The sequence below is a fragment of the Eumetopias jubatus genome, unplaced genomic scaffold (assembly GCF_037043125.1).
Source record: "Eumetopias jubatus isolate StellerSeaLion01/CBP00866 unplaced genomic scaffold, mEumJub1_p1.0 scaffold_11, whole genome shotgun sequence".
NCBI classification, from domain to species: Eukaryota; Metazoa; Chordata; class Mammalia; order Carnivora; family Otariidae; genus Eumetopias; species Eumetopias jubatus.
Window position 1 is genome coordinate 76,260,960 of NW_028274817.1, and position 19,764 is coordinate 76,280,723.

A 19,764-nucleotide genomic window follows, 5' to 3' on the forward strand; every position below is an offset into this window, starting at 1 on the left:
AAGGTAACCAAAAGTAAAGCTAGAAATAATAGAAAAAAAAAGTGAAACCGCAAGCAAAAAGCACAAATAATTAAAACCAATAACTAACCCTCTGAAAAGACTGAAAAAGCTTACAAGCTTATGGGAAATCCAAGAAAAGCAAGCAATACGTCAGCAATGAAAGAAGGAGATCTAACAGGATTCAGAATAAATAAATTTTTACAAACTGTATGCTAACAAGTGAAATGCAACGCTTTTATAAGAAAATGTCATAAAAATTGACTCTCAAGAAATGAAAGCAAAGCAGACTAGCCTAATAACCACAAGAATTTTTTAAAAAAATACCAAGTAACAGAAAGGCACCAAACCGTTTTATTATTCTTAAAAAAGATTTATTCATGTCAGAGAAAGAGAGTGAGTGTGCACACGCACAAGCAGGGGGGAGTGGCAGGCGGAGGGAGAAGCAGGCTCCCCGCTGAACAAGGAGCCAGATGCAGGATTCAATCCCAGGACCCTGGGATCACGACCCGAGCCGAAGGCAGATGCTTAACTGACTGAGCCACCCAGGTGTCCCTAAACTGACGGTTTTAGATGTGAGGTTATTAAACCTTCTAGGAGCAATTAGGACAAGGCTTCCCAACTCATTGTATGAGATTTAAAAATTTTGATTTTAAAATCTGACAGAGGGTGAATCTACTCCAAATGTCATTGAAATGGCAAATATATGACAATTACTGGGGACCAACAGTTGTCAATGGCTTCATGGACTATAAACTTATGGAAAATACAAGTCCTTTTTTGGGTTCCTACTGGTATATAATACAACCTTCCATAGACTTTTTTTTTTTTTTTTACAAATGTCTAAACTACAAAAGGTTACTAAAATTGAGTATTCGTAAACTAATATTAGTGTTCTACTAGAAGTTACTAAGACACCAAATCTGTTATTTTACCAGGGTCGAACTATAATGCTATGTCATAATGCTACTGTGCAATGGGACAGTTTAAACCCTCTTTTAAAATTAACAGATGACCAAATATTAGAATTTTATTTTTATTTTCCCCCACAAATATTAGAATTTTAAAAAGGAAACACGAAAATCAACTGGCTCCATGTGGAACCTAGCAACTAAGAGTTAAGTAATGAAAGATAACTCTTAAAAAATTGATAAAAATCACATTCTAGAACCTACAAAATCCATAAAACAGCAATAAAGTGTTAAGACAAAGGGTCCCTTAAGAAGAAGGAAACAGAAATTTACAAAGTTTGTTAAGAAAAAATTAAAAATTTGATACTGCGATAGGCATCTTGAAAGATTATACAGAGAAATTCTCTCAGAAGGTGACATGAGATCAACATGGTAGGCGTACTAGCTATACAATAGGGTTTCCAAGAGAGAATACTTAAGTTAAAAGGAACCAAAGGAATTTTCCTGAAGCAAGAAAGAATTATCAGATTTTAAAAAGGGCCTAACCAAGTGCTATGAAAGAATACTGAAAAGAAACAGAACTAAGTACGTCCTGGTGAAATTTGTAAACTCCCACAGCAAAGAGAAAATGAAGTTACCTACAAAGGAACAAGAACCAGTTTAACATCATGGTTACCTAAAATATGTAACATTAGAAGACAATGGAGAAATGTCCACAAAATTCTGAAAGGAAAAGAAGTATGACACTTTAAAAATTACCCGAAGATGTACTCCAACAACAGTGAAACATGAATCAGAAAAGGAAAGTCAAAGAGTTACTAAAAAAGGACAATGAAAATGATGAGAAAGGGGTGATGTGAAGGCAGGTTGAAGATCTTATGTTGTCTAGTCTGGCAGAAGACAGAGTAAGAAATTTTTAATGTCAATAAAATATAAGAATAACCATTACCAAAAAAGGAGTAAAAAAGCTAGTGTAAGATTCAGAATATGAAAAAAATTAAGACACAAGACTCTAGGAAAAAGAAAAACGAACATATTGGTGATCACAAAAAAATACACCAACATAGAAAATTCTTCAAGATAAAAAAGGACAATACTTTAATAAATCATTCTGCTGAAAACGACTAAAAGCTGGATTAAACACCTAAAATATCTTTTAAAATGTGAAGAGCAGACAAAGTAAATTATAGTTAAAGGTCCAAAATAAGTCAAAACGTGAACTCACAGCCTCCGGCTTTTGTCTTAAAAGCACAGGGACACGCCTTCATTGAATAGGAACTCCGATAGAAAGGGAGTCCGTTTATGTTACAGATGGCACTAACACTAATCACATGTGATGGAACCTGCTGGAAAGTTGCTGCTTTCCAACCCATGACCAAGTCACTCCTGATAAAGGATGGGTCTTCAAGAGTCAGCCCAATTAAGAGCAGACCAGTCATTTTGGCACTGGAGGACACCTCAATCAAGGTATGACCATTGTTCGTATTTTTATAGACTCCCAGATGGTAGCTAACGGTAGCCTTAGTGGGTTGTTGGTCGATGGGCTCAAAAGTTACCACATTCAGTATCATGCCCTATCAGGCTTTCTACATTGGGAACATACTGCTGCTCAGACTTCACGTATTACAATTAAAGTCTGATGTCTCAACTCATACCAAGGCTGCCACACAGGAAGCTCATTTTTATGCCATAGCTGACTAACTTGTTCACACTTCTCAAATAAGCTATTACTCCCTGCCCTCAGCTCAACAGATCCCATGAGACTTCCAGTGATCTCAGTCTCCAGACCCTTAAAATCTGGGCTCAGTGCATAACATCCAATGCTACTGGCCCTGGCCCAAACTCTAGCCTACCAATGTGATCTTTGCACCCGGTCCTGCTATTGGTATCATGGTCAGTGGGAATCCATACAAAGGGGTGAATACACCTTCTCTGACTAGCAAATTCATTTTATTAAGCCACTGCCCCAATCTGCTGGTGCAAGTTACTATTCCCTCACAAAGATTCAATGTTACACAAGCCTGGTCTTGGTTTATCCTTCCTGTCATGCTACTGCCAACACTTAATATAGGCCTCACTAAATGTTAGTTTCCTTTTAACTTCCAACTCTGACCTGATGTGGGTACACATTTTATTCATTCAGTCTGGGCACAGACAATGAAAACAAGGCATCACCTGGAACTTCTTATTTGTCTTATCATCTGCAGACAGCAGACCTACCACAAAAACATAATAGCCTACTTAAGCGCATGCTCTTAAATTTAAAAAAGTGTACAATGGTCTCCTAAATGGGTCTGTCTTTTACCCACTTTATCTTAGTTACCCTGAACTCTCGACCTTTTAAGTCATACAACATCCTAACAAAATGCAACGAGGACCTCTCTATTCCTTTTCTAGCCGTAAAAGGAACACTTTCCATGTATGAATCTATAATAACCAAACAGAATCCCTTCTCACTTAAAGACACTGCCCCTTTTTTGATCTTGGTGCAACCTATGCTAGACTGGTGCCTGTATTTAAAGTGGGTAACAGAATGGGAGCCACTGAAAATTGAGGGCCTCTGCCCTTTCAGACTATTCTGTATGCCACAAAAAAGGTCTTTGCTAAAGTCTTTTCCCAATATAATAGTTTTAAAGGTTCACTAACTGGAGGTCCCTCTTTGTAAATGGAGGTCTCGGTGCCTGCCTGTTCCCACACCTACAATTTTATGGTTCTTCTAAAAAGTAAAGGAAGATCTTAAATTAGTTCCCAGTACTAACATTCTTAAGTAGGGATGCTAGCTCTGGATCCACCCTATACCACTACGGGACCTGGGATAACAATGCCTGTGACTTCCATAATAAACCGACACCTCCAACATGCCAAGACCTATAGATCGCAACAGGTCTGAAAATATTATGGAACATTCTGGTTCTGGTTGGCCTAGCAATGTCAGATTTGGCTCACGGCCTGAGTCTGGGAGTCTACCATTCCAACTCAATGCCAAACTACTTGGGCTCCTTTATCCCCATGCTGTGACCTCAACTGTTTGGGGATATTCAATCAGTCCATAGTTCCCAGTAAGAAATTACTCCATAACTCCTAGAGACAAAGGAATACTCAAAAATCACTTCTGTAATTATTTCTCAAATGTATAAAACCTTCCATCAAAGTTTTGGGGTTAGGCCAGGACTCCCATCAACCCAGTATCCTAGATGATGACTTCAGCACAATTGATAATCCCAGCCTCAGCGGTGACAGTCCCAAATGTTAACTGCCCCTGTAATGGGTGGCCAAATCACTCGTCACAATTCCAATGGCCCCATCAGCTGACTTTCCTTAATCTGACAGTCTCACATTTCACTTTCCATTATTCCACCATCACTGCACCAAGATTTCCCATCTTCCTCAACTTGAAAGACAGTATTTATATAATGGTAACAGAGAAGGTCACCTGAGCACTAAAACTCTAAGCAATGTTAACAGATGCCCAAGCCCAAGCAATGTTATACAAATAACTCTTGCCCCTGGGAGGTTTTCAATACTCATACTGACTATCTGCCATCCTCTGGTTAAATAACAACCACCATGGCGTTGGCATCAGCTAGTCTAGGAACAGGAGCGAGAAGGAAAGGCAGTTGGGGAAATTAGAAAGGGATACAGCTGGGTATAAAAGTGGGGTAGGAGAGTCAGAGGTTGAATTTGGGAAGAGTCAGAATCCTTATTTAGTTGGTTTTAGCATAGAACTGTTGCAGGAGGACAGCACAACCTCAACAGAGCTTCCTTACTGACTTCATGCCCTTCCTAGCCTTCCCCACCAATCCGGAGTCTAGACAGTGATGTCCCTCTTGTTGAGACTATTCTGCCCTTGCATGTCTGCTCTGATGTAATTTGGCCACTAGAGACTCCACCCTCCAAGCACCTTGGGCTACTGGATCTCCTACGACACAACTCCCGTTCAGCAAGGTCAAACTCTACTCCATCAACTGCTCCCTTCTAATCCATTCACCCTGATCTGTGTCTTATGGGTATTTAGTATCCAGGTATCCTAGATCCAACCAGAATGTCCAGCTTGTTCATCAAGTCTTGCCACAAAGGGGAGCACTGGGCCATCTTTTTATCTTTTATATTGGGCTGCATCACCATCTTTGGTATAATGGGCACAAGATTAGGTTTTTTTATTTGTGACATAGACGCTTCCTCTAGAGGCTACCCAAACAATGGCACAACTCCTGGCCAACCACATAACCAAACAGCTCAAGTCTTAGAAGCCCTTAATGAGGTCAAAAGAAGTCTAGTTGCTATAATTGGTAAAAAGACTGGGGCTGCCTGGGTGGCTCAGTTGGTTGAGCGTCCAACTCTTGGTTTCAGCTCATGTCACAATCTTGCGGTCGTGGGATCAAGCCTTGCGTTGGGCTCCACACCGAGCGCAAGTCTTCTTGAGATTCTTTCCCCCTTCCCTCCCCACTCCACTGCCCGCTTGTGCACGTGTGTGCACTTTCTCTAAAATAAATAAAAAAATAAAATCTTAAAACAGATTGGTATTAAACTTATTTTAAGGTGGCGTTTGTGCCTTAAAGGGGACTTCCTGCTGCATGTGGGTCAATAATACAGCTAAGGTATCCAGAATAGTTCAAATAAAACAACAACAAAAAAATAAACAGCCAACTACATCAAAAAATGTGCCAAGAGATTCTCAGGCCCCCATTAATTTCTTTTCCTGGCTGTCTCCTTCTGGCTACATTATTTTGAGTTGACTTTGCAAATTTGGTCCCTCTCAAGTACAAGTTATTTACAGTAAATCAGGAAGGTTACTATGCTGATTCAAACAGCAAGGATGAATTAAGACTCTAGAGAAGGAATTTTGACCTCCGCTAAGTTTGCTTTAGTGCTCTAAGTCTCATTTCTGGCTTCCTGTGTCATTCTGAGGGCTCACCTGCTCCCTGCCTCCACCCCATAAGCACACATGTCCTCTTGCAGCCTCCTTTAAACTTCCCCTTGATGACTGTGCACTTGCTTTTCTCTGTTTGGGGGCTTTCTCCCAGAGAGAGCCATCCTTCTTCCCTGCATCTTAACTTGGGACTTCTCTACCTGTGTAACAAATCTTCAATCATACCAAAGACTAAGGTCATAAGTTCTGCCATATGAACCTAAACTTGGGAGGGTGTCTCTCCATGTCAAGATGGAGTTGCTATAGTATAAGGGAATACTTCCTCAACCTGATAAAGAGGAACAAAACCTTCTGCTAACCTCAAATTTAGTGGTGAAATACTGAATGCTTTCCCCTGAGCTCAGGAACAAAGTGAAGAGGCCCATTCTCACCACCTCTATTTCGCACTGTATTGGAAATCTTTGCCAATGCAGTAAGACATAAAAAGCAAAATGATTATTAAAAAAAGAACTATTCCATGAGAGATGATGGACTCTGAAAAACAAACTGAGGGTTCTAGAGGGGAGGGGGGTAGGGGGATGGGTTAGCCTGGTGATGGGTATTGAGGAGGGCACGTTCTGCATGGAGCACTGGGTGTTATGAACAAACAATGAATCATGGAACACTGCACCAAAAACTAATGATGTAATATATGGTGATTAACATAACAATAAAAAATTTAAAAAAAAATAAAAAAAGAACTATTTGTAGATGAGAGGACTATACAGAATATCTTAAGAAATTAACAAAGCAATTATGAACTACTAAGTGAATTTAGCAAGGTCACAGGATACAAACTTAAAAGATAAAAACCTGAATCTGCTTCAGCAAGGGAACAAGTACCTGAATTATAATAGCCAAAACTACTCCCTCCAGATACCCCAAAGTATTAAAAAAAACATGTGCTACTGGTACAAGGAGGTGTTCTCTGTTTCTATACTTCCCACTACATTCCTTTAATTTTAAGGAGAATTCTAGAAACTGACGTATCTCACTGTCCTGAGTATGTATGGCACTCAATAAATGGCAATTAATAAAAATGAGGTTTTAACAACAGCAATACACAGAGTATTGCCAACATAAAATTGCAAGGCATTTTTACAAATAATTACAAAGTACCCACAGCTTCCCAAACTGCATTTTTTACAGCAAGAAACAATTTTCTATATTACAGTTTGTGGATCTGACATTCAATTCTAAGAATGGAAACCATGCTGACTGAATTTTCCAGACCAAGACGGGGACTAACCATTGAATAAAGACATGCTTATTACACTTGCAATGTTAAGTACAGCACAATGTACAATATTACTTATCACAAATGATTTATAATATACTGCTTGTAGAAGGTATATTTGGCATTCAAGAAATGGATATTTGAAACTGAATTCTGACCTTTATTTCATCACCAACTAGAAAGATACGTAACACAGAGGACAAATGTGGACAGTAAAACCCTATAAGGATATAAAATACACAGAGAACTCTGCCAGGTTATTCCAGCTTGGTATAGCCAACTATCAATACCACTTACCTAGGAGGAAGAGTGACGGGCCATAGTATTCTGCATTACTGATGATGTGCTTCAGGGAGGTAGGGAGAGAACCATCCATCACTAAGAGAAAAGAAAGGTGAACATCAAGGAGAATATGATCAGTCCAGAAGTAGTTTGACGGGTAGAGATGATGGAGCAATATATTATATATACCACCACTGTGGTAAACAAACTCCTGTGTTGATTCCAGTCTAATGGTTTCTACTTCACTCCTCCTCATATTCTATTATTTATTCTTTGTCCATGAAATAGCCTCTTAACAGTGGGTCAGAGAACAAAAGAATACAGACAAAGACAAAGTGGAGTAGCAGGCTGGAAGTGAGCACAGAGTCAAAAGCTGAAAAAGGAAAAAAAATGGGTGAATCATTATGAAAATAGCTAGAGAATCCTTAGGTCTAGGAAAAGTGACACTAAATGACTAAAAGCTATTCAAAATGGCATGCCTTTTCTTAAGCCTATTACAAGAGTAGCATCAGTATCAAAAGAACTAATCTTTGGAGAGACTCAAACATCCTTTAAGAAAGAATTTAAAATCAAATACCATGTCGTATGCCATCTGAGAAAGCAGGGTCTTGAATGGCCTTCTTGAGGAAATTCAACATGGATTTGAGAAGTGCTGCTCTTTGTGGAATACACTGGACTCCTGGCAAGGGAGAAAGATGGAGGATTATACTGAGTTCACCATTAGACCACAATGAGCAGGCACATAAAACAATTTTTTAAGAGATGCATATACACTATATCAACACTAGCAGACATTCGAAGTGAGATCTCTGGATGTTGGGAAGCTTTGAAAACTGGGAAAATAAATCACCAAGAACTACACAAAACTAATACTAAAATGAAAAGACTGAAGTAAAAGTGCAAGTAAAAAGATTAACTCTCTGATCCTCAATTTCTGTTTTAGATACTATCTGATCTGACATGGCTGCTTTGATAAAATAATGTGTGAACAGTTGGAAAACTATGAAATAAATGTTAATATGAGAAAATGGACACCAGAATGGCAAAGTAACACGTATAGTCCTAAGAAGCAAACCACCAAGTGTACCACTGAAGCTGCTCCCAAAGTACCTTCTTGACTAGTTTAGTAATTCAGCGTGAAAGACTGGGTATCTACTTGTCTACCCACCAGGACGGGGGCCAGGGCCAGAGCCAGAAGAGAGACTAGTGCTGCTGCTAGAACTTGATGCCCTTAATTCAACATCTAGCCGGTGCTCCATAGAGATGGATGAGCCTGGACTACTTTCCATAGTCACATCTGCAACTAAAGTAAAAGTTATGATAAAGAAACTAGTTAGAATAAAAGCACCACCAAAAGAACGATTGAGGATTTTTTTTTCCATTAAGGAGAGATAAATGATATAAAAATGGTGACAGATTATGGTACTGAAACCCGAAATAAAAATGTTAAGCTTTCCAAAAACAAATAGAAAGGTATTTAACAGCACTAGTTATTTAAGACACGCAAGTTAAAAACAATCCTTCAAAAGAAATCCCCTTCAATATTTCTCAGCCACCAATGTGGGAGGAAAAATAGTGGTAAGTAAAACATGCAATTTCACACACTACTGGTGGGTAGCAGACTGTACGTAGAGCTTTTTCTAATTTTAATGAAGTACAAGATAATTCTTACAATTTGTAAAATATAATTAAGCTCCAATAGTAATAAACCATTGTTTATATTTTGAAATACTTTCTTCCAATCTTTTTATACATATACAAACATACATACTTGTGCCTACTTATATACAGGAAGCACAAACTCATAGTTTTGTAACCATTTTATTGAATATAAAATTTTCTCTACAAATACATCAGAATCACCTAGATTGGTTGTTAAAAATGTGGATTTCCTGGGGTGCCTGGGTGGCTCAGTTGTTTAAGCATCTGACTCGTTTTCAGCTCAGGTCATGATCTCAGGGTTGTGGGATCATGCCCCAAGTAGGGCTCTGCACTCAGCAGGGAGCCTGTTTGAGATTCTCTCTCTTCCTCTGCTGTCCCTGCTTGTACATGCTCTCTCTAAATAAAATCTTTAAAAAAATTTTTAAAAACATGGATTTTCCTGGTCTTTACTTGCACACTTAACTGAATCAAGCATTGCAGATGGGGTCTACAACTTTTTAAAAATTTTATGTATTTTGAGAGAGAGTGCACGAGTGCACAAGTGGGGGGAGGAGGAGAGGGAGAGAATCTCAAGCAGACTCCACAATGAGTGCACAATCTGATGTGAGGCTCAATCTCACGATCCTGAGATCATGACCTGAGCTGAAATTAAGAGTTGGATACTTAACCAATTGAGCCACCCAGGCACCCCTGAGATCTACATCTTTAGCAAGCACTTTTAATTTATTCTTATGCATATTCAAGTTTGACAACACCTGATTTATAATAAACAGTGTGGTTTTTTTTTTTTTAAAGATTTATTTGAGAGAGAGAGAATGAGAGATAGCACGAGAGGGAAGAGGGTCAGAGGGAGAAGCAGACTCCCTGCTGAGCAGGGAGCCCGATGTGGGACTCGATCCCGGGACTCCAGGATCATGACCTGAGCCGAAGGCAGTCGCTCAACCAACTGAGCCACCCAGGCGCCCAAACAGTGTGGCTTTTAAACAGTCTTCTATTTAGATGTCACATTTTAATCAACACTCTGGGATCTCACCCATTAACTCAAATGCCAGCTTGCCCACAATAAACCAGAGATAGAAATTGGGTAAAGGAGTTTCTAGGGACAGCAATGCATGTAAATAACTGTGTTCAGAAAAAAAAACAGAGAAAAAGGAACAGCTTCCTATGGGTATTGAGTATCAAGAATGAAAGCATTATAAATTTTAGTACCTTTATCATAAGCATGAAACAGATTCATGTAATGACATCCTAGGTCAGCAAGATAAGAATTTAAATTCTAAGAAAGCTGTTTTGGGGAATTTTTTCTTTATTACTATTATCATGAACTATGCATGGGGGGCAGGGAGATTAAAAAAAAAAACACACATGATGATGCACCCAAAGATTAAGAATATCTGGTTGCCTAGCTTTTTGACTTCATGATTTAAAACATGTTGCCTATTCAACTTCTTCACCTCTCCTCTTCCTTCTCAAAATAGTTTGATAGTTTCATAAGGTCCCTAATGAGTCTACATTCTCCTTATCTTTCCCAAACACATATCTAAATACCTACAATATTATCAGGCACTGTTGAAGAAAGAGCAGTGAATAAAACAGTATCCTGATCTCATGGAGCTTACATTTTAGTGGGAATAAGAAGATAATGAACCAATACTTAGAAAACAGCTATTAAGTTTTGAAATAAAACAGATTAACATCCCATAGTGACTGGGGGGGCTCTACTGCAGCTCTACTATCTGCTTCACCTTCCATCACTATTCCCAACAAACTTGTGCCTCCTCCTTTTATAATTATCCTCATGAAAAACAATATACAAATCATTTACGTAGAAGAACACTGTTCTGTTGCTGAAAATACACACTTAAGTCACTTGTGCACTTTGGAATTTATGAGGAGGAAGAATGAAAATTCTTACTGAAAATGAAAATTCTGACTTAGTAACTGTTAATTACCATCCATATCAGTTTCCATTTCTTCTCCTTCTTGTGCAGTACTGGGTCTCTGGATCTTTGGCTTGATCACAAATGGACATTCTTTTCGACACAAATCTACTTCATGCTACAATCAAGGGAAAAGTAGTAAGAAAATCCTACATATATACCAGGAGTTAAAAATAATTATAATGAAAGAATGTCACAGGCAGATTATAAAACTGGTTTCTAAAAACAGAAAAGGGCTAAGATGGCTCTTTAGGGTTATTAGGATACTTCCTAGGCTCAGGTCTTACTGGGTATGTCTACGCAAAGTGCTCCCTGTATAATAATACCTCAAGTCTATAAATGAAGATAGAAAGTCCACTATGGGATTGAAAAGCTGCCATGTCCAGGTTGGTGATGAGGTCAACCACTCTGACGGCTCTGGTGACAAATGTTATCTGGTCCTGTTCATCACCAAGAAACTTTATGACCTATTGAGGAGAGAAAAAAAGAGCCAATCAAATGAAAAGATATAAAACTGTGAATAATTCTTTTGGAAACATGCAGTCTAGGGTCTCAAGGAGGCAAGTACAGTGTGGGAGAAAAGAAACGTGTTTGTCAAATGATAGCTCTATTACTTCCGGGACTCAACCTCCTAAGATAATGGGGACATAAAATTACTTTTCAGGATTAAATAAAATATTCAGGGAGAAAAAAGCTGGTGTGTCCAGTGCCAAGCACAAAGTAAAGTCAATTACCTTAATAGCACAATTTACAAAGTACCTTTACATATTTTTTCTTTAGGGTAACAGCCTAAGGTCATGATAAGATATGGTTAGTCATGACTAGTACCTGGAGCCTCCTGACTCTCAGACCATGCTAGACTGATCAATTCTTATTAATGGAGATAGCTGCACTTAAAAGTTGTTAATGAGACAGATAACTAGAATGCCAAACTAGAAAAATTAAGAATAACATTTTCTGGGTAAACTTCTTATGCTATCTGCTCTCACTATTAACCATTCCAAACCTGTAACTCTACACCCTGCTCTTAGTTGATTTCCCCACAAATGTATTTAAAAAAAAAAAAAAAGCAGAGCACCTTCAATAAGGCTTCCATCATTCCACAGGAGACCAAGGCTTCACCACCAGCATCATAGCTGGCCAGATGGTATAAAAAAGAAAAGAGAGCAGTGGCAAACTGGTGAGGGTATGGATCCATGGAAGGATCTATGTGGGAGGTTGGGAGAGAGAGAAAAAAAGTAAGCTCAGAATTTAATGTTAAGATGGAAAGATGTTAAACAAAGACTGACAAAAGCAAGGGTGAAGTTCTTGCTACCTAAAGTAACAATCATCAAAACTTACCAATCATGGCCTGGATACAGTTCCGCACAAGTACCGGCAAAAATCCATGGTAAGAGGCAGTTCCAGTACAGTCAATAATACTGCTGAGTTTGGGAGTTCTCTCCAAGTGGACAATTGATGTTAATGTTCGTAAAGAAGCAGCTTTAATCTCCTATGAAAATGGAAGGTAAACACGTGATGTATTAAATAAGTAGTAGATGACTGGGGGCACCTGGGTGGCTCAGTCAGTTAAGTGTCCAAATCTTGATTTCCGCTCAGGTCATGATCTCAGGGTCATGAGACTGAGCCCCGTGCTCAGTACAGAGTCTGCTTGAGATCCTCTCCCTCTGCACCTCCCCCCCCTCACTCTCTCTAAATAAAAAAAATAAATCTAAAAAAAAAAAGGTAGATGATTGAACAAAGTTGCTAATACCCAGAACTCAAAATTAAAGTCATTCTACTGATAATGGTTTGGGGTAGAGGTCTGTTGAGAATAACATTGAAAATCCAGCACTTAACTCTGCAGCTAAATATCCAAAGGAGGAAGAAGTAAAAGAGCTAAGCTTCCGTCTTGGGGTTCATTCTAAACCCCTGGGAAAAACCAAAAGGAAAATAAATATACATGAGCCTGACATACACAGGAGAATGTTAATACTTACCATAAGCTGCTTATCTGTTATCTGAAGGACATCTACCAATTCCTCTATCAACCCATTATACAAGATACTGTTTGCTGACTCCTGCAAGGCATTGGAATACACTGCAAAAGGAGAAATAAACACTTTAGGCAAGAAGGCAGTGGTCAAGCCACTGCCTAATGACAAACCTTTTGGCACCTACTGGTTCTGGGAAAAGATTCCCTTCCAACCAGCATTGGAGGGCAGAATCACTGAATTCTAGAAGACTGATCAAATATGGTGGTAAGCCCTAAATATTCTCCAAACTACAGACTCTTCTATTAGTACTGGTTGTCATGAGCAAGGATTTTTGGGAATGGAAGTATGAAGAGAAAGTGAAGAGTTAATTTTTTATAATATCACTACTTGATATAATAACTATTATGCCTTGGATATAGACTTGCATTTTCGTCTCTTCATGTGCTGCTTCTGTTTTTCACTGGAAACACTTATACAGGCTGTAAAGAACAGAATTTGGACTACTGCAGACTAAGTCAGAACCATATGACACTGTGGAGTAAAAGGTGAGAATGAGTGTAATCCACTTTCAATGTATCCCACACAGAGGTAATAGCAGACACAGTCTCCTGAAGTACAAACTAAGGGATTTGAGCACATTCATTTAGTTTAACAAACATGTATCCACTAACGCCCCAGAAGTTATGCTAGGTGTGAGTACAAAAAGAAGAGTTATGAATTTCACTTCAAGGAACTCAGTTTAAAAGAGGAGACAAACAAGTAATAACGTAACTAAAGCTGGTAATATTAACAGCAGCTACCATTTTATACCTTCTATGTGCCTAGCTTGTGCTAGGTGCTTTACAGGTTTTCATTTAACCCTTGTATCAGCCTATAAGGTAAGTGCAGTCCCAATATTAAATGAAGAAACAGGCCAAAAGCATAAACATGTAGCTAATCATCTGCAGAATCCGGATGAGAGCCCAGGACTGATTCCAAAACCAGTGTCCTTTCTATTACCCTAAAGTAAAATGCACAGTATTGACTTAATGAATACCTTGAAAATTAACTTCGAAATATACTACTGATGGGACAGAAGAGGAAGATGAAATGGCAAGAGGAAGAATAGGGGCCAGGAGAGAGGACTACCTGAACATCCATCTAAAAGAAAAAGGGCCAAAATCAAGACTAAACCCAAGTGATATAGGTCTGTAAGTATTACACTGTTTTCTAATACAACATTAAGGAGCTCAAGAATGATGAATACAGTGAACATTAGAAATGTAGGCATAATTTTACAATTTAACTTGCCACCTAGATAACTACAATAAGCCTCACAGGAACAAAGACACAGATGAAGCGCAAAGGAAATCATGTCTAAATTGCCTAATCAGGGCCTGTTAATTGTAGTGTTATTCTCTTACCTAATATAGATATTGCATGCAGCCTGGCTTGAACAGCTTGCAATCGTTTCCTGTGATTAGAAAAGCCATGGGCCAGCCGTATGTGTGTAAATAACAGCATCTGTAGGAATACAAGACCTAAATTAGGAAACCAATGAAAACGGTGAATGTACTTTCTGAGGGCTAAATCTTACCTAGTGGGATATTTGGTAAAATGGTTTACTGTTGCTATTTGTTAAGGTGTCAAACAGAACAGTTCTACTCTGAGGTTATCTGACAAAATGAGAGCCACAAAACACAGGCTCAGAGAATCCCAATATCCCACCATAAGCCAAGAACTATCACTATACTGATAGGCAACAAGCTTAAGACATTTGGCACAAGTTCTGATTGTTATTAATCAAATCAAATATTTTATCACTGTAACAATGAAAAAAAAACCAGACCTAAATGTTTTCTCCTTTCGTCTGTAAAGTGTTGAGATACTAACACTAGATTTGCATGAGTAAAGCAGCTTAAGTCTTCCTCAATCTCTCCTAAGAACCTACCTAGAAAGTTAGTAGGTGTTGGCCTCATAAAAGATGAGGAAATGAAGGCTCACAGAGGCTACTTTACCCATGATCTGACTCCTTTCCTTCTGATATGCTGTCTCCCAGCCCAGCAAGTATCACTAATCTACATGGATAACAACCACACCCTTTAGATAAATATTAGGACCTATCATACCTGCTTATCCTTAGGAATGCTGTACATTTTGGTAAGAGATTCCATGATTTCAGAAGGGCTTTCTGAAATCTACATCAGAAAAAAATTGGTTAGGAACAAAAAGTAAACTGAATGTTAGGAAACTAGCCAACAGTCAAATATTCCTCTTACCTTGTCAAGTTGCTCTATGTGAATATAATGTAGTGTGTTACTACTCGTCTGAAATTAAAAAGATAGAGTTGTTAGAAGTCACTGTTAATACCTTAGCTTCCCTTTCCATAAGACTAAAAGAGAGCTGTCTGAAAACCAAGATGTCACCCTAGGTTGAAGCCTAACTGAATGCTCTTAAAACCAAGGTAACTTCAGAGTCCCCCAAAATACCCATTTTATATATAGGCTATTTTCAAGAAAGCTTTGAAGACAATAGTATCAAAATATAATGCACATAGTCAGACACATTTAATATTCTTTATCCTTTTTACAAGTTTTGTTATTTTTAACTGAAGTATAATTAATATACACTGTTATATTTGTTTCAAGTATACAGTATAGTGATTCAGCACTGCCACCCATTACTCAGTGCTCATCACGGTAAATGTACTTTTAATCCCCTTTATTTCACCCACCCCTCTACCCACCTCCACTCCAGCAACCACCAGTTTGTTCTCTGTATTTGTCTTTCTCTTCCTTATCCCTTTTTAAGCCTAACTAACTTAATTCCCACAGCCTCTGCATTCACAGCAAAGACCAAATCCATGAAAATGGTTTCCACTCTAGACATGTACTATAGCTGTTTTCAAGGAGCCATAATCTAGAAAGATTATTATGCTATAGGTAGGGAAAAAATCTTATTCACTAAAGCTTATGAACAAAACTGAATTTTAGTGTCTCCTCAAAGAATATGGAATGACTAGATAATTAAAGCAGGACCCTGTAAGCAATATATAGACTTCTTACAAACTGGCTAATAGAGAAAACTGAGTGATCACTATCCAGACTATTAAACTGAATGTTGGAATTCTCAACTGAGACAGAGAAAAATGCACAAGACATGGCAATGCCTCATAGGGGAGTCCTGTCTTTCAGTAGCTCCAATATAAGATCCAAACTATGAAGAGTTATTCCTGAGAAGCTGCTAGATATATTTAACTTGGGAGGGCAGCAATGCAGCTCAAAACCATCCTCTCATTTAACTGAGTCGTCCTAGAAGTCCATCACAGACTCTATCAGAACAAGTCTGAATGAGACTCACCCTTTTCTCGATTTTGACCTCGGCCCCAGGGTCTGCATAGAATTCAAAGTGTAGTGTAGTTGCACTGGGTGGGTATTTCTGTGTATAAAGCACATGAAATAATCAGATACCATCTTCTCCCCAAATCTTCCTTCAAAGTCCTAACCATTTGTCCAACTCATTGTAGCAGCAGAATGAGCAGTGTAGTCAGCAGCTATAGTGCCTTCACCCCTCGTCTTAGCAGAGCTCAGATGTCCTATAACAACACAAAATCAGGAGGATGGAGCCCAGAGCTCCAAAAGCCTTCACATTTCTTATTAAGTTATCAGTTGCTCTTTCTTTCAAGAGATCAATTCTGACTGTAGCTATTTTCAAGAGGAAAAAGAGAGGCAAGTCTGCCAAGCAATAATGAATAAGAATCCAAGAAAGGACGGAGAACAAATACAAGGGTCTAGGTACTAACTTGGGAATAGAAAAGAACATTCTTATGGAAACTTTAGTGTATACCATCACCTTTTGAAATATTTTATTCAAACTATGCTTCATTAGTGTACCTTCTTAATTCTTCAAATACTCCCTTTCATACCATTCTACACCACTTCCCATGGTATCAAAATGCTTTTCTGCACAGGTAAATACCAAGTCAATATGAACCAGACCCTGACAACGAATCCTCTTTAACTCTAGAAAAGCAAAGACAAAATTAAGATGACAACAGCATGCCCATTAGAATGAATCCTTAAAAGAAACCAATAGCATGGTTGCTTCTGAGAATGGAGAATTACTGAATATAATAAAGTTATTAATTATATTTACATAATACATGCATTTAAAAAATTGATTATTGTATACAATTTTGAAATTGCATGCATATGTATTTTTAAAAACATGCATATGTATTACTTCCTTTTAAAGTACACATATTTTTCAAAGTCTCACTGATATACCAAATATCAATAAATAAAAGGATGTGCGATTTCTTAACACAGACTGGGCCCAAGACAGCGTACAAACTTAGTAGAGTGTATCATACTGTTTTGACAAGGGGTAAAGAACAAGCTTGATATACAAAAGGAGGCTCAGAATTAACCAACTTTAAGATGAAAGTCATTTTCTCATAATTAGAATTCCAAACTGAATACTCTTTAAGATTTATGTAGCTTTATTAAAGAGATAATACTTACCGCCCGTATTACCCAATATTCATTCACATAACGCACACTAAAGAACGTATACCAACTAAGGGGGGAAAGTAATTTGTTTTATTTTTATTTTTTTTAAAGATTTTATTTATTTATTTGACAGAGAGAGACAGTGAGAGCAGGAACACAAGCAGGGGGAGTGGGAGAGGGAGAAGCAGGCTTCCCGCTGAGCAGGGAGCCCGATGTGGGACTTGATCCCAGGACTCTGGAATCATGACCTGAGCCGAAGGCAGACGCTTAACGACTGAGCCACCCAGGAGCCTGAAAGTAATTTGTTTTAATTTGTAGTTTTCTTTGACCAGAAAAAGAACCATTCTCCCAGGGGAAAAAAGGCTTGCTAAATTCACTAAATTTCATCACAGTTATTTGTTCTATACACGACAAACTGACAAAAGAGAGCAACATCTGCTGGAAAATATGTTGCTTCTTGGCACAGAATTGTTTTTTAACAAATCCAACTGTACCTTGTGGTTCCAAAACAACGTATCAAAGCAGAAGGGAGGATGGCTTAACCTTCTAACCTAAGCATGGATGAAAGGTATGAACAGGACAGGGCATGAGGAGTAAACATGGAAAACACACAGAACATTTTAAGTTCTCAATAACCTTCATGGCAGGACTGTTCCCCAAGCATCCATTCTTAAAAACCATACCATACTGCCCAGAATTCCAATAGTTTCAGTGAGAGAATACAAGCAAATACCCTTTCTGGGATTTTTCAACACTTTCAAACGGATGCACCAAATACAGCTTCCTACTCAAGAGCTGGATATGAACATATACTGTGTTTCTGAGATTGTTCCTACTGTCAGCACATTGAGGGCCCAAGCATTTCTAGACAAGATGTGCTGTCTCAATTGATCTCAGGTTCCTCAAAGGTCCTGATGTGAAGTGGCAACTTAATATACCATATATTCATTGTAAAGTAAGGCTCAAAAAGAGACCACACATAGCTCTGCCAAGAGATACCCATATCCCAGAGTTACTTACCATCATATGCAAGTCTCTGCAACATTCTGCAAGTCCAAAGCCATTCTCCTTTCCACCCCAGCTCTAAAAAAGGAAAAAGGCAGTGTTAAAATAGTGCTTGAAGTAGCCCTGTGTATAAAATATTTAAGAGTATGTGGCTCCTTGGAATACAGTGTTGACATTGAGAAGACATCCACTGTGAAAGTCCAACAAGGAGAGGAAGCAAACAGAAGCAAGGACTTAAGACTCAAGGTCTGCCTAAAGGCGATTTCTCCAATGAAATCAATTTCACTGTTTTGTGAGGATGCTACTGGGAAGAACATAAGCAACTATAAGCAATTATACATGCCTTCAGTCATACGTGCTGACAGGTCAGTCTTATCCCATCAGGCCTTCAGTACTATATTATGCTTTCCATGCTCTCAGCCTGTTCACCTTCCTCACTACAGTGAGGAATCACATGCTCTACAGTTCCTTTTTGATATGAACCAAGTTGCAAAGCAGAAGACTCTATATTGCCTACTCCTACTATATTCTGCCATCACAAAGTCTAAACACTCATCAAGTACTAGCCCCTAAGGTAATGGGGGAAAATGACTAAATTGTGCACTATTACTGGCCTCCGAATCCAAACCTCCAGCCATATATTCTTACTTAATAAACTCACTTGCATTTTCAACAGTGTTTGAATCATTTTTGCCTGATTCGGAATGCTCCCAAGGGTGGGGTGAACGTTTGCTGAAAACATTAAAAAGCAAATGCATTAATCCCTGCTTCCTGGGACAAGGGCAAAACAATAGACAAACTGGAAAGTTTGGGGGGAAATGGCTGGGGAGTGAGATGCTTTGGAGAATAAGGGCTTGGAAAAGTTCCACAGACTCCTGGGAAATCTAGAAGGCCACAAGTATGCCCAAGGTTAAACACATTCTCAGAAAAGACCCGAGAAGGCCCCAAGTTCCACACGCCTGGGTGATCATCAGGCTCTGTGCAAGTCACAAGTGAAGGCTAAGGCATAGTTGTAAACATCCTGGTTGAGTAGTGAAGATATGAGTATTGCCACTGAACATACACACAAAACCTGCCTGCAAAGACTGGGGGAGTATGTATTTTCTTGTTTAGGAGTTTAAAGGAAATCACTAGCCAACCACTAAGCTAAGAGCATTAATGATCACATAATTATGAAATCAGTTCAGAAAAGTCTAAAGAAACAACAACTGGGCGCCTGGGTGGCTCAGTTGGTTAAGCGACTGTCTTCGGCTCAGGTCATGATCCCAGGGTCCTGGGATCGAGTCCCACATCGGGCTTCCCTTGCTCTTTGGGGAGCCTGCTTCTCCTCCTCCCTCTGCCTGCCACTCTCCCTG

The 19,764-nt window shown here is 38.8% G+C and overlaps 1 protein-coding gene across 10 annotated transcripts in view; it reads right to left on the reverse strand.

Annotated features, from left to right (window-relative positions):
* HUWE1 (HECT, UBA and WWE domain containing E3 ubiquitin protein ligase 1) overlaps positions 1-19,764 on the reverse strand; it is a 162,700-nt gene that overhangs the window by 81,143 nt on the left and 61,793 nt on the right. For all 10 annotated transcript variants that reach the window (XM_028092893.2, XM_088028778.1, XM_028092891.2 and 7 more), the window contains 13 exons: positions 18,425-18,487; positions 16,254-16,331; positions 15,173-15,220; positions 15,023-15,091; positions 14,318-14,417; positions 12,918-13,018; positions 12,280-12,430; positions 12,017-12,144; positions 11,265-11,405; positions 10,951-11,056; positions 8,505-8,639; positions 7,914-8,015; positions 7,352-7,432 (listed from right to left, as the gene is read on the reverse strand). In XM_028092893.2, coding sequence (XP_027948694.1) covers positions 7,352-7,432; positions 7,914-8,015; positions 8,505-8,639; positions 10,951-11,056; positions 11,265-11,405; positions 12,017-12,144; positions 12,280-12,430; positions 12,918-13,018; positions 14,318-14,417; positions 15,023-15,091; positions 15,173-15,220; positions 16,254-16,331; positions 18,425-18,487 — 1,303 coding nt within the window. The remainder of the gene's footprint in view (positions 1-7,351; positions 7,433-7,913; positions 8,016-8,504; positions 8,640-10,950; positions 11,057-11,264; positions 11,406-12,016; positions 12,145-12,279; positions 12,431-12,917; positions 13,019-14,317; positions 14,418-15,022; positions 15,092-15,172; positions 15,221-16,253; positions 16,332-18,424; positions 18,488-19,764) is intronic.